The following is a 13,299-nucleotide window of genomic DNA, read 5'->3' on the forward strand; positions in this document are numbered from 1 at the left end:
TGGTATTGTATCTGTGAGCTAGATTCAACTGCTTTGCTACGCAGGTTCTTTTGGGGGTGTTTCTAATGGTGTGATCTCTCAGGTCTTCTGGGATAGGTCATCTAGTGGAGCTCCCTACTTGAGCTATTTGGGTTCTCTTGAGGTAGTTGGGTCTTGACTGTTAGTGTCTTATTTGTGGATGAAGTGTTATCACGGGTTAGCAATGTGACTGACCCCCAGCATTGTTTTGCAAGGTGTTTTGGATGTGATTATTGTTCCGGCTCTGGTGGAAAAGGTTTTCTGAGGTCTCACTGGTATGTGCTCACTGTTTGTTCCCAAAGACCATTGCCTGGGATTAAGGAGTCTTGGGGCCTGCGGCTCAGGAACTGTGACTTTAGCTGGTGTGGTGTGACCGTCGCTGGATTAGCATTACTCTGAAACTCACTATGAGGTCCCAGGCCTATGAGTGTGCGGAGGCGGGTATCTCCTAGTTTGTGGTTGAGGCAGTGGGACTCTGGCCAGTGTGATTTCCCTCTGAATCACAAAGGGGTTTAGGATCCAGCAGCAGACTGTCCAGAGGTAGGTAACCCGGGGTGTGTGGGGGGGAGGGGTGGTGCCCTGCATCCTACTGAGGGAGCCATGCACCCTCAGTTGGAAAGGCATATGCCCAGTGATAGCACCAGGAGCTGTCTGCAAGTGGTGTGTGCTTGTGGGGCCTACACACTGGATCAGAGTGATTGTGCTGTGCCTCTGGCCCGTGTAGGGAGAAGTCCCATTTTCTGCTTTGGGGGATGAGCATCCATAATTGGAATTGGATGCCCAATGCCTGCTTACAAAGGTACCCAAGTATTGTCTACTGGGGCAGTGGGCTCAGGGGGCCCTTGTGCTGGAGCAGCGCTACTGTGGGGACTGGATGCCAGCATGTTGTGCCTTGCAGCAGGCTCAGGGGACTTGCGTGCTGGATCAGTGCAATGCAGTGACCAGAGGTCTGCAGATGGAAAGGAGGAAGTCCGACTATCTTCTGCTGGGCCATTCAGCACTTGGTTGGATACTAGTGTGCTCAGTGGCAGGTCACAGAGGCCCTGAGAGTTACCTGCTGGTGCAGTGGCCTCAGGGGGGCTGTGTGCTAAAACCATGCGACCATGGTGTATGGTGTTTGGCAGTCGGGATGGGGGAAGTCCACATTTCTACTGCTGGGGCTGTGCAGCCTTGTTTGGATATGAGCACGCCCAGCTAGGGCTCAAAGTGGCATCAGGAGCTGCCGTTAGGGGCAGCAGTCTCAGTAGAACTGTGTGCTGAAAAGACGCAACTGCGGTGTCCAGAAGTCAGCTATAGAAAGGGGTATATCCCAGTTTTTGCTGCCTTGTGGTCTTGGTTGAAATTGTGCGTGCCCAGCAGGGGCTCACAGAGTCACCCAGGAAATGTCTGTTGGGGTGGTTGGGCTCAGGAGGCCTGGACACTGGAAAGGTGCAACTGTGGTGTCCAGAGTTCTGCAGCTGTTGGGTGGGAAGACTCAGTTTTTGCTGCGGTGTCCGTGGTTGGATATGCACGTCCAGTGGCGGCTAACAGGGGCAACTGAGGTACATTTGTCAGTGCGGCGCACTGACGCAAACTGAAAGGCCCTGGCTCTGAAGCCGCACGACTGAGGTGTCTGTGGGCAGGTATCCAGGGAGAGGGAATTTAGAATTTCTACTGCTGGAGCAGTGCGCCCTTGTTTGGCTAAGAGTGTGCCCAGCAGGTGCTCTCAGCAGCACCCAGAAGAGGCCTGTGGAGGGTGGGCTCAGAAGGCCTGCGCTCAGGCAAAGCGCAACTGTGGTGTCCAGATATCTGCTGCTGGGGTGGGGCGATGTCTCACATACTGTTCTGGGAGGCCAGTACCTTTGGAGGTGGAGGTCCTAGGGTCTACTGGTCTTTGGGTGGGGCAGCAGGATTTGGGCTGGCATGGCTGCCGGGTTGCGGGCAGTGTTTAAGGACTGTGTTGGCAGTGGTGTTTATGAGTTCCTACAAGAGGCTGCTCCCCACTTCCAGATGGTGTGGAATGTCCACAGAGGTGGTAGGTGCTCCCTGTCCAGGAGAGCTGGTTCTGCCAGGCTCTGATACTCCTGCCATATTTAACTGTCCCTGACTCACTCACACACACACACACACACACACACACACACACACACACATCCACACACTCTCCTTTCCCCTTTCACTCACATCACCTTTTTCCCCTCCGTCCTGCCAGCCGCCACCTTCTCAAGTAATCTGGGTTTCTTTTCTTTTCATCCATTTGACAGAGAGAGAGGAGTGGGGGAGAGACAGGAGAGAAATACTGTTGACTCCTGTACGTGCCCCGACCCTGTGCCCTTCCACTAGTAGGACGATGCCCAACCAGCCAGGGCACATCTCCAGTTTTCAGATTCCTCCACGGTGTTCTAGAAGATTTCCCCAGGAGCCCATGGCTTCCTACGTACATGCGTTAACATGGTGTTTCCTTATTTGGGGACCATTTGGTTCTTACTCTGACCTGGGTTGACACAGGTGACTGAGACCATGGACCACCAGGGCAACCAAGTACTGGCGGGCGTGAGGCCATTCTGAGCTGAACCAGCATGGAAGGAAGACATCTTCAGGTGTGCTGGTTACGGGAGCCTCCTTGAGTGTCTAGAGAAGCCCTGCACCTCTTCCATTCTCATCATTAGGGAAAGAGGTGGGATCTGCATCCTCAGGCTCCTCCTGGGGGAGCAGAAACAGGAGCAGCCGTTGTATTATCAGGTCATGTCCCCCAAAACTCATTTGTTCTCCTGTGTTTTCATGGGGTAAAAGAGAGCGAGCGTGAGACAAGAAGTTGTAGTGTGTTAGGGACCCCTTGTTCAGCAACTCTGCTCGGAACAGGGCTGGCATGAGAGCCCACAGACTGACTTAACTGGTGTTTGGTGACAGGTAAGTTTTGGTCTCTTCCCCTGAGCTTGCACCACTGAGGGTAAGGGATGGTTCTTGAAACAAAGTAACAGTAGTGCACCACCTGTCCCCTGGCTACAGCCCAAGGAGGTCAGGGAGGCCTGGGAGCTACAGAATGGGGATGGAGAGACCTCGCCCTCATGCATTGGGAGTATCAGGCCTCACACAGATGCTGCTGGTACTAAGGTCACCTGGTGGTAACCCCTCGTGTTACTAGTGTCTCAGCCACATTGAGAGTGGCTATTTAAGGACATACTGGTCGCAGGACCCTGAGAGGAGAGATCAAGGCCATGACTCCAGAGTAGTTTGGGCTCGGAGAATTGTCAGCCCTGGGCTGCCGGAAGGTGCCCTCCTTAGTATGATCCACCTGTGCAGAGGATGAGGCGGCGGGGCATAGCGGAGCTCAGGCCAAGAGGGAGACACCCTGGAGCTATGCCTCCTGTGGCCCCAGCGCTGAGCTGGGTCCCCCACCCCTTTCTTTCCCTCTACCTCAGCTGTTGGAGGGGCCTCCATGCACAACTGCTACCCAGATCTTGTGGGTGGCACCTCATCAGTAAATTTACATACTCTCAGGTCATTCCTAGTGCTCCCTGAGAATATCAAACCATCACCTACCCTATCCTCCTGAAGACCTGACTGGGTCCCTACACCATGGCTGAGCACAGACCTGCTGAGCACCTGGATTGTGGCAGGTGATTGTCACCTAAATGGGTACTCCTGCTCTCTGCCCATGACCCTGATTGTGTCCACCGCTGCCACACAGAGAGTGGCATGTTCCCATTCACTGGTGACTTCTCTAGGCATACTCCCATCAGGCTGGCCCAGGTGATGGCCATGGGAGCCGTACATCAGGAACCAGGGCCTTGTTCTTTTGTCACCGTCCCATGACTCACTCAGAGATACGAGTGCAGGCGACTGATTCAGGCCTCAGTTACTGCACATGGAGAAGGTAGTCAGTTGATGGCCCCGGCCAAGGTCCCTTGTCTGGAGAGAGAAGTAATGAGACTTGGAAAGTGAAATGCTTCCATAATTTCTTAAATTCTGCCAAACATGAGGAATTACTTTTACTCATCATCGTGACTCAGAACCCAGCTTCTGGTTCACAATGGCCAGCTCCCAGAGAAGTGTAAATGAGCAACATGGTTGTGACCAAAAAAAAGGATGGAGAGGTCCCAGGGTAAGCCATGAGGCCAAAGAGCTTCACACTAAAGGAACTCTCCCAGAGACATGTGCCCACGTAGGCAGCAGGAAGGAATGGGACCTTGGAAGCTTATCCAAACCTAGAAAGAATGTGACAGTTGACCAGGGCATGGAAAAAACTCTCACTCTGTGTGGAAAGTTGTATGAGCAGAAGACCCGCAAGCCATGTTTAAACTACTCAGGAAATAGTTTGCAAAGCGCATGTCACTTTTTAATTCTCAAATATTTAAAATCACAGGGTGCTAAGTAGTGATTTTAAAACTTTATTTATTTGCATGTATGGTATGTTTCTAACAGAGTTTTTAATGTTGTGATAAAAATTTGTAATGGCCATTGAAAAATGACAACTTTTCCTATGGTTATTAGGATTGCTGGGCAGGTTATACCTGGAGGTACCATTCTGTGAGGCATGCTCTACAGGGCAAAGCAAGACCAGCCTGTGATTTACACATTTTCCCGCCCAGTTGTTTTGTTTTTTCATTTCTCTACTCAGACAAGTGAGGGTTCGTGCCTCAGAGATACTCTGAGGAAGACCGTGACATTCTCATGAAGTGTCCCTGCAGGTCACCCGGAATAGCAGTGAATGCACCTTAGGCACTCAGTGACTGTTCTTGAGTAAATCATGTATTGAAGAGAGAGAGGAGAGGAGTCTGTCTTTGGTGGGCGAGGATCGGTCGACCCGTGGACATCCCTGAGAACATGTCCACTCTGTGCCAGTGCCTCCTGCCAGCCCTCCTACAGCGTCCTTGGCATTCAATGGCTAGACCCAGGCATGTCCTGGATGTGAGGCATGCTCTCCTTGGGGAGCAAGAAAGAGAGGCAATCCTTTGTTTAGATCTAGATGTCATTGGGTCTGAAGTGAAACCAGGTATTGTTGGGCACAGGCAGGTCAGGTAGTGCCAGCAGAGACTTGTGAGTTTGAAAAAGGCACAGAGGACAAAATAGGTCAGTGTAGGAAGAGGTCTGACTGCAGAGGGAAAGAAGCCAGCTGGAAGGGTATCTGCTCAAAGGCTGGGTGAAGAGATTGGACGATGGGAAGGCCCATGCATGAGGACTGGTCCCCAGGGCCTCTGAAGGCCCACAGAGGCAGGGCTTGCTGTGGAACCCAGGAAGGGCATCGTCCTGCCTCTTTGGTGCCTCTTTGGATCCAGAAAGGCAGCTGGGATGTTGATTTTCCTTCTGTACACTGTAGCTTGTCACGTTCTCCAAAACAGCTCAGAAGAATTGGGGAGAACTCCTGATTTCTGTTGTCAGTGGGTGTCCCCAGCATCAGGTTCCTGATGGGCTGACTGACATTCCAGGGATGCATAAAGAGGGTCCCAGACTTGGAGCACATTCTAAGGACCCCCTTTCTTAAAAAGAGGTCACAAGGGCAGATGACCTGGGATCACAGTAGCAATTTTTTGACTGGAGAAGGCGGTTGCACAGGATGGCCCTTCTCATGGGCTCAGAGGCTACTGTGTCCTGTACATAAGTGAGTGCCATGATGAGAGCAGGTGGCAGGTGACCAGGATGTGGTGAAAACATCCCCCAAATTCATGTGTGGGTGCTGGGAGTCGGCGGAGCCTGTCCAATACTGGGCATGAAGTTCTCCTGCCCCCAGTGCCACAGCACATGCCCTGGGAAAGCAGGCTCCGTATGGGGGGGGTGGTGGATAGAGGAGTATTTCTTGCTCATGAAGAAGGCATGTTCGCTCACACTTTGTTTCTAGGTCATTCTAAGTGGTCCCTCCTGCCTCCTTGTATCTCCTGGACACTGGAATCTCATAGAAGCTGCCTGACCTTGGGCTCCTCCAATTTTCCAGTTTCTGCCTGGTGCATGTAATGTTTGTGTTAAAGAGAAAATCTCACCCCAGGTGGCACCACTCCGGCTTTAAGCCCATGATACCAAGTCTAGACTCAACTGCTGACCTCATTACAGTTTGAACCACTTCCAGAAACCTCATCAGCCAGTCTGGAATTTTCAGGTCAACACCACTGTGGTAATCTGTCACGTGGTCCCTCTGCCTGGAATATGAAAGTTGTTTGGGCATCACAATGCAGGGGGTACAGAAGAGCCTACAGAAAAGTTGCTCCTCTCTGCCTCTGTCTCTCTCTCTCTTGCCTCCCCCCCCCCCCCCGCCCTCTGGCTCTCTCTCTGTCTGTGTCTCCCTGGATTTCAAAAGATCCAATGTGTGACTCAGTACAGCATGGGGATATCCCAAACTATGGCAGATCCTTACATGCCAAGTACAGCTTCAAATCTTCTGAAGGGGAAGGTGTATCAGTGCACTGTGCTTAATCCTGAGAGAGGACATTTTCCCTCACAATCTGAGTGAGAGTTGTAGGCCTGGGCCCAGAAGGAGCTTTCTGAAGCCAAATTTGCATGGATTGTTCCCTGGGGTTGAGAAAACATTAGTTATTTATACAGACTTTGGCAGTCATGTTTAGGGCCCCGGCCCCTGGAACTTGGCTGGGAATAACCTGTTGCCTGTGAAAGGTTGGGATGTAGAATAGGATTCCTGAGCTAAAATGAATGCCCTTTGTAGTAGCTCCTTGGTAAGGATACACAGGTATTTTGGCCCACATTTATTTTTTACTGTGCCTCCAAGATTCCAAAGAGCCCACGACTCTCAGCCCTCAGTGGCTTTCAGAATTGTATAAGTCACATCCCAGGTTCAGCTGCCACACCCCTCCTCTGGCCTCACCACAACCCACATTTTCACATTTAATTTTCTCAAGCCAGGTTGCTGAGCTGATCTGGTTCTTCTGAGAGGAAATACCCTTTACCTCCACAGAGGAAGGGTGACAGAATCTCCTGCCTATACGCCCCGTCAGCTTGGGTTTAAGGGATCCACCCAGTTTCCTACTTCACCACTAGCCTTTTAAGTTCTCAAGTTGATGCAGTCAGTGTCTTTGAGTTTCCCCAATGTTCACCTTGTCCTGGGTAATTCCCTTTGTCCCATTCCAAACGTGCAGCCCCTCCCTTCTCCTGATCAATCCCTAGATGTGATTTTGGCCTGACCTCCTCTCGGGAAGGCTTGCTCCTCAAAATCTGGAAGACCAGCTGTCCCTCTGTTCCCCTTTGAATGGGTACGGGATTTGCAATTGTAGGTAACATCAAGTCTCAGGGGCTGTTTGGTACTCAATACAGTTGCATTGAAATTCTTTCGCTCTTCAGATGATACACTGTCTCCCTAAAGGTGTGTTAACGGGAACATTAGGGAATTTTGATGTGGCACCAACACCCACATCAAGTCTACTTCCAGGCTGGTTTCCTTTTCTTTTCCTTTCATGAATGGACCTAGGGTTCAGTTGGAGGTGTGGAGAGTGCAAAACCCCATCAGGATTAAATGCCTGGAGATCCAGGGCTAAGGTTTTGCTCTCAGGTGGAAGTAGCCATTTCAGCTAGGACCTCAGAAGGAAGGTGTGGTCAGACGGGGCATAATGGCTTCTGAGGAGGCAGAGGAGGAAACAGAATCTAGAGCGTGAGAGTCAATGTCCAGCTCTGAGCACAGGGCTCCCTGCACCATGCTGCTCTGGTGAGTCAGGAGCCTAAGGCGGTCCCCAACGACCTGTAGGCCAAGAACCCAGAGATTTGTCCTTTCTTCCATACAAATGAGCAGACTTTGCCTTTGCCTCTGGATGCAGGTTTGCCTTATTCTAAAATGTTTTGATTTCTGTTTTGGCATTTGCCATTCATAGAGGTTCAAAGGGTAAGTTTTTGCTGTGTCTGAAAGTCAAGTATTGCTAAGGAACCTATTGTAGGCCAAAGTGGCAAAATCCTTTTTGTAGTTTTTAGCGGCTGGGCTGTCTGTGTGAAAACAGGTCTTAATGAAAGTCTTTCATAACAGCCAATTGATGTTTAGAAAGAGAGGAAGGGAGTGGGCGGAGAGAGAGAGAGAAACATTGATGTGAGAAACATCCATCAGCTGGCTCCTGCCCACCCCCTATGGGGGTTAGGAATGGAGCCCTCAAGAGACCTTTGGCGGGCACGGGAGGAGGCTCAAGGCACTGAGCAACACTGACCAGGGCTTGCAGCCTCTCATTGAGAGGAGCCTTAGTGGTGACATGTGAGCCATCTGTTGTCATGGATAAAGTGGTCATTCTAATATTCAGAGAAGGGACACACAGTAAAATGTACATGTTGGAATTAATCGTTATTTTTCTCACCTCCAGCTCCCCCTTGCTTCAGGAAACGTTTGTGCTGCTTTTATATTCCTCATTTAAAATGCGTCAAAAGCCTCAATGGTACCCATTGTGTGGGTGTTCCTTAATCTTCCACATCTATTTTATTTCCTGGAAATTAGCAAGAGGCAGTCCTGGGCCACGGGCTGCTCCCTACTCCAGGCGTTTTCAGTCCTTCAGTGATCCTCAGAAACTTTTTTTCTGGAAAGGGTGGAATCCTCTCTATGGTGTCCCAGTACTCACTGCACAGCAGAATTCCAGCTAGCCAGTGGGTAGATGCGGGAGGTGTCCAGTTGTCATCTCACCCCTCCTTGGTGCCTGGTTCTTGTCCTGCCAGTGGCAGAGGAGAGGCAGGGCTGAGTGGCTTTGAGATTCTAAGCAGAAAACGGGGTTGGGGTAATTTGGGGGGCGCTCCAGTTGTTGCTGGAGGAGTGCCTTTGGCCCTCAGCTGGTGCCTCTGAAGGGAGAAGGGCCGGGTTTGCTCATGCTCAGCCTGACAAGATGCCTTGCTCCTGACTGTCTCCCATGATCTCTTTCATAGCAGCTTCATGGGGATGAGCCTCCCAGCTCCACGCAGACTCCTGGAACTGGCATGTCAGAGCCTGCTGCGGGATGAAGCCTCAGCCATCGCTGCTCTGGAGTGGCTTCCTATGGAGCTCTTCCCACCTCTGTTCATTGCAGCCTTCGCTGGGAAGCACAGCAGAGTCCTGAAGGCCATGGTGCAGGCTTGGCCCTTCCCCTGCCTCCCTCTGGGGGCCCTGATGAACCATCGGCAGCCTTACCAGGATATCTTGCAGGCTGTGCTCGAGGGACTCGATGTCCTGCCTGCCCAGGACACTCGACACAGGTATGGGGGATTCAGTTGCCTGGTAGCACCCTGGGGATCTGAGCAGTTACAGCTGGGATCCGGGAGTGTGCAGGGCCAAAGGGAGAACTGAGGCAGGCCTTGGAGCCACTGCTGGGGTCATTGTGGGAACAGGCTTCGGATATATACGGCTGGTGAAAATGCCGAGGGTGACCGAAGGGACACGAGCCCACTCCTTCCTGGTGGCACCTAAATGTACCAGGAATGGGGACCATGAAGGATCCCAGTAGCACCAGGAGCAGGTGATTCTGGGACATTGAGTCAAAAGTCCAGTCAGGTGTCTGGCCCAGCTGCCCAGATTCCTAGACTCATGGTCTTATTCCTTGTTATCATAATGCACCCCAGCATAACTCCTATTTTCTCCACAGGAGATGGAAACTGCAGGTGCTTAATTTACAGAAGAGAGTTCATCAGGAGTTCTGGATTGTGTGGGCCGGAACCAGAGCCCATCTGTGCTCACTGCTGGAGCCTGAGGCCCCGCAGCCCATGAGGAAGAGGGGGAAAGTGCGCAGCTTAACGGCCAGGCCAAGTCCACCCTTGGCCCCTGTGGAGCTGTTAGTAGACCTTTGCCTCAAGAAAGGTGTCCTTGATGAGTCCCTCAGCTACCTGATTAAGAAAATCAGCGAGAGGAGAGGTTTGCTGCACCTTTGCTGTAAGAAGCTGAAGGTTTTTGCGATGTCGAAGCAAAACACTAACATCCTGGATATGGTGCAGCTGGACTCTGTCCAGGATTTGGAGGTAAACTGTACCTGGAAGCTGTCCACCCTGAGGAAGTTCGCTCCTTACCTGGGCCAGATGGGCAATCTGCGCCGGTTCCGTCTCTCCCATGTCTTCACGTCTTCTCACACCACCTTGGAGGAGGAGGAGCAGTGTGTTAGCCTGGTCACCTCTCAGTTCCTCAGCCTGCCCCACCTCCAGGAGCTCAATTTGGATGATGTCTCCATCCTCAGAGGCCGCCTGGACGAGATCCTCAGGTGAGGGGTGGCGAGCTTTCCCTGACGACCAGATCGAGTCCCTTTCCATTTCAGTGCACAGTGATGGGCTCTCCTGTGTGCAGTCCCTCAGCAGTGCTAGAGTGCCTGAGCCACTAGACGGTCCACACAGTCAGTGTCTTGTTCACCGCTCTGTCACCTTGCATGTTGTCACATAACCCCCCAGACAAAGGTAGGACATATGCACTAGGACAGAGGCTACTAAAGGGACTCCTTGCTAGGAATTGGCGTAATGGAGGCTTCAGGCCAGGGGATGGTAGCTTTGGGCATCCTTGTAAGTGGTGTGGAAGGGAAGATGATGCAATAGAACCAAGTGAGGATTGCAATGACAAGGGGAAAGCCAATCAGAGGTGAGGTTTCAGGGGTTAAGTTCCGCACTTAGAGATTTGGCCATGGCAGCCTTTCACTCCAAACCTGCCTCATTCACCTGTCTGCCAAGGGTTGCCATAGGCTCTTGCAAACAGAATGCGTGGTAAATGCAGGGTTCCTGAGGGAGTCATTACGAAATTGGATAGGTGGTTTGTAAACAGTGCAGTGATCTAAGTTCCTGGAGGGTGTCAGCTCTCGTTTGATGTTGCCTGACTGTGCCCAGGTTAGCCCTTTCTGCACAACTGCCAGAGGCCTCATTGGGCTAAAAGATGATGGTGACAGGGGTCTAGGCTGTGGCTGGAAGGAAGCCCGAGTTGCAGGCATTTCAGGACATGTCTCCAATACTAAAATGCACTGGTTGCCTCCTGCTTCAGACCCTGGGTCAGGCTCCTTTCTGAGCTCCTCCCATCTTTACCTCCCACCTTTATGTTCAGAACACCTGTGTGTTTGGGCTGGGCTGTATGATGTGCTCCACTTGACGGATGAGTAAATGGAGTGTGTGAGGTTTCATCCAGTTGAATCCATCACGGAGCAGATAACAGATGGGGAAAGATTCCACTCAAATTTGCTCTGACTTGAATGTCACTTTTCACTGTGCAACATCCTGGGTTTGATCATCATCCGGAACACTCTAGGCTTTGGTGACATGGGCCGCCTCTTTACCATGAAGGCCTGCATCATCCTCACCTGCCTCTGCCCACCAGGTCCATCCCCCACATGTAACTGTTCTATGTCTCCCCAGGTGCCTGAGGACCCCCTTGGCGACCCTGTCCATCACTAACTGCCTGCTTTTCGAAAGAGACTTGAGACATCTATCCCAGCAACTGAACGTCAGCCAGCTGAAAGGCCTGAGTTTCAGTGGGCTCAACCTGACCAATATCAGTTCTGGGTCACTCCGATTTCTTTTAGAGAGAGCCTCCCCCACTCTCCAGGACCTGGACTTGGATAAGTGTGGGATCATGGATGCCCAGTTCCTGGACATCCTGCCAGCCCTGAGCCACTGCTCCCAGCTCACAACCCTAAGTTTCTGTGAAAACCCCATCTCCATGATCGTCCTGGAGGACCTGCTTCGCCACATTGTTGGGCTGAGCAAGCTGAATTGCGTGATTTATGCGGCCCCCCTGGAGAGTTACGAGGAAAGGAGCGGCACCATCAACCTGGGCCGACTTGCCCAGATGCATGCCGTGCTGAAGCATATGCTGCAGGAGTTGGGGCGGCCCAGCATGGTCTGGCTCTGCGCTTACCCCTGTCCTCACTGTGGCTGTAGTACTTTCCTTGACCCAACTCCCATTCTGTGATCCTGTTGCTTGAGTGTCCAGCTGGGTGTACATCTCATAGGCTTTACTCTGGGCCCTTGGGCACTGAAACCCGGACACAAGTATACCGTACAGGAACACAGCAGCCAGTTTCAGACAAATACTCAGGGTGGGGGGAAATGCTGACAGGGGACTCAATGGTTTCTTTGGGGAGATTTGTCCTAAGGAGTTAGAAATATCCACCTGAATCTCTCAGGGGGAGAGACTGAGGTTTGGGTGGTAGATGCGGGGATTACCTTTGCTTGAATGGTTGTGAATAAATGTCAGTAATAAAGAGAACTGGATGTTAACCATCTGGTGTCCTCCATGACATGTTAACCCAACTCTCCCACCTGCAGTTACTGGCCAAGTAAGAAGGCATGAGCATCGTGATGCGCAGACACTAGGCTGGTTGAGGTTGGTCCCAGGAGATCACATCACCATTTATACTTTCTGGTTTGGTGGTTCTTTCTGGTGCACCGGTACCTACTCACTCACCTCTGTGACTGTTCAGTGGGTCAGCGCACACAAGGTGCGTCCACAGGGATTGGAAAAAGTGGCTTCCAGTGAGCACCACTGTGGTACAACTACTCTGGGGCCATCACAGGTAACTAGTCCAGTCCCTGGACTAAAACTCCTCCCCACTGGGAGCCTCCATCGCTGGCCTGTGGCCGCTCCATGGTAGGGCTTCCCTGTGCACCAGTCAGGCCCCAAGTACTGAAAGGGATATCAGCCTGCCAGGGACCCAGACCACTGGCCTCACAAGTCCAGGCCTGTCATTCCCCTGGATACATCCCCTTCTTGAATTCAAGTTCCTGTGGCCTGTAAACACATTTACATTCTTTTCAGCAAAATACTAAGCTGGCATAAACCCCTGCTTTGTTCTGTGTCCTGTCCTAAGAATACGACATCCTTTTGTAGAGGATGGTCTAATGTTCGAAGACTTTCCCCTCATGATCCTCCTTCCCATCAATCAAGGAGGTGGTAAAGCATCTCTGAGCCAGTGACAGACCCCGGTTCTAAAGAGTGGACAACCTCAAGCCAGTTCCCGGAAAGCACTTAAGTGGACACAGGTGAAGGTCACACCGGGGAGATGGGGGTATGGAGGGCCACCCTGAGGGGCAATACAACCAAGTGAAAGGGAGATGTCCTAGTGTGCTGTTGGATCCCACAGTCAATGGACAGTTAGCTGCTCAGCATGGAACAGGCTCCCTGCCCACCTGCCACCTCATTCTGGCCCTAGGCTGTCTCAGTTTGCTCACTGAGTGGCCTGCCAGAGGACCACCTAGGGAGAAGGCCACACATCCAGGCCCGGGGCACGGCTCCATTTGCCTGTATGTCTCCCTAAATGTGAGGAAGTCAGTCCTGGTTTTTCTCCTTCTACTGCCTCTCATTCAGTGCCAGCCACTCATGTGCTTGCTGCTCTCTGCTGGGTGTCAGCAGCTTCCTAGCTTGTCACATACAGCACCTGGCCCTTCGTTCTCTTT

The 13,299-nt window shown here is 51.9% G+C and overlaps 1 protein-coding gene across 1 annotated transcript; it reads left to right on the forward strand.

The window, feature by feature from the left end:
* Window positions 1-8,845: 8,845 nt before the first annotated feature.
* On the forward strand, window positions 8,846-11,815 carry LOC308512421 (melanoma antigen preferentially expressed in tumors-like; the record flags this gene model as incomplete). Its single annotated transcript, XM_081082179.1, has 4 exons — window positions 8,846-9,138; window positions 9,525-10,056; window positions 10,613-10,620; window positions 11,260-11,815. 4 exons carry the CDS (start codon window positions 8,846-8,848, stop codon window positions 11,813-11,815), a joined length of 1,389 nt encoding a protein of 462 aa, XP_080938305.1.
* Between the last annotated feature and the right edge of the window lie 1,484 nt (window positions 11,816-13,299).

Source organism: Myotis nattereri (genome assembly GCF_964212035.1).
Source record: "Myotis nattereri genome assembly, chromosome: Y".
Taxonomy (NCBI): Eukaryota; Metazoa; Chordata; class Mammalia; order Chiroptera; family Vespertilionidae; genus Myotis; species Myotis nattereri.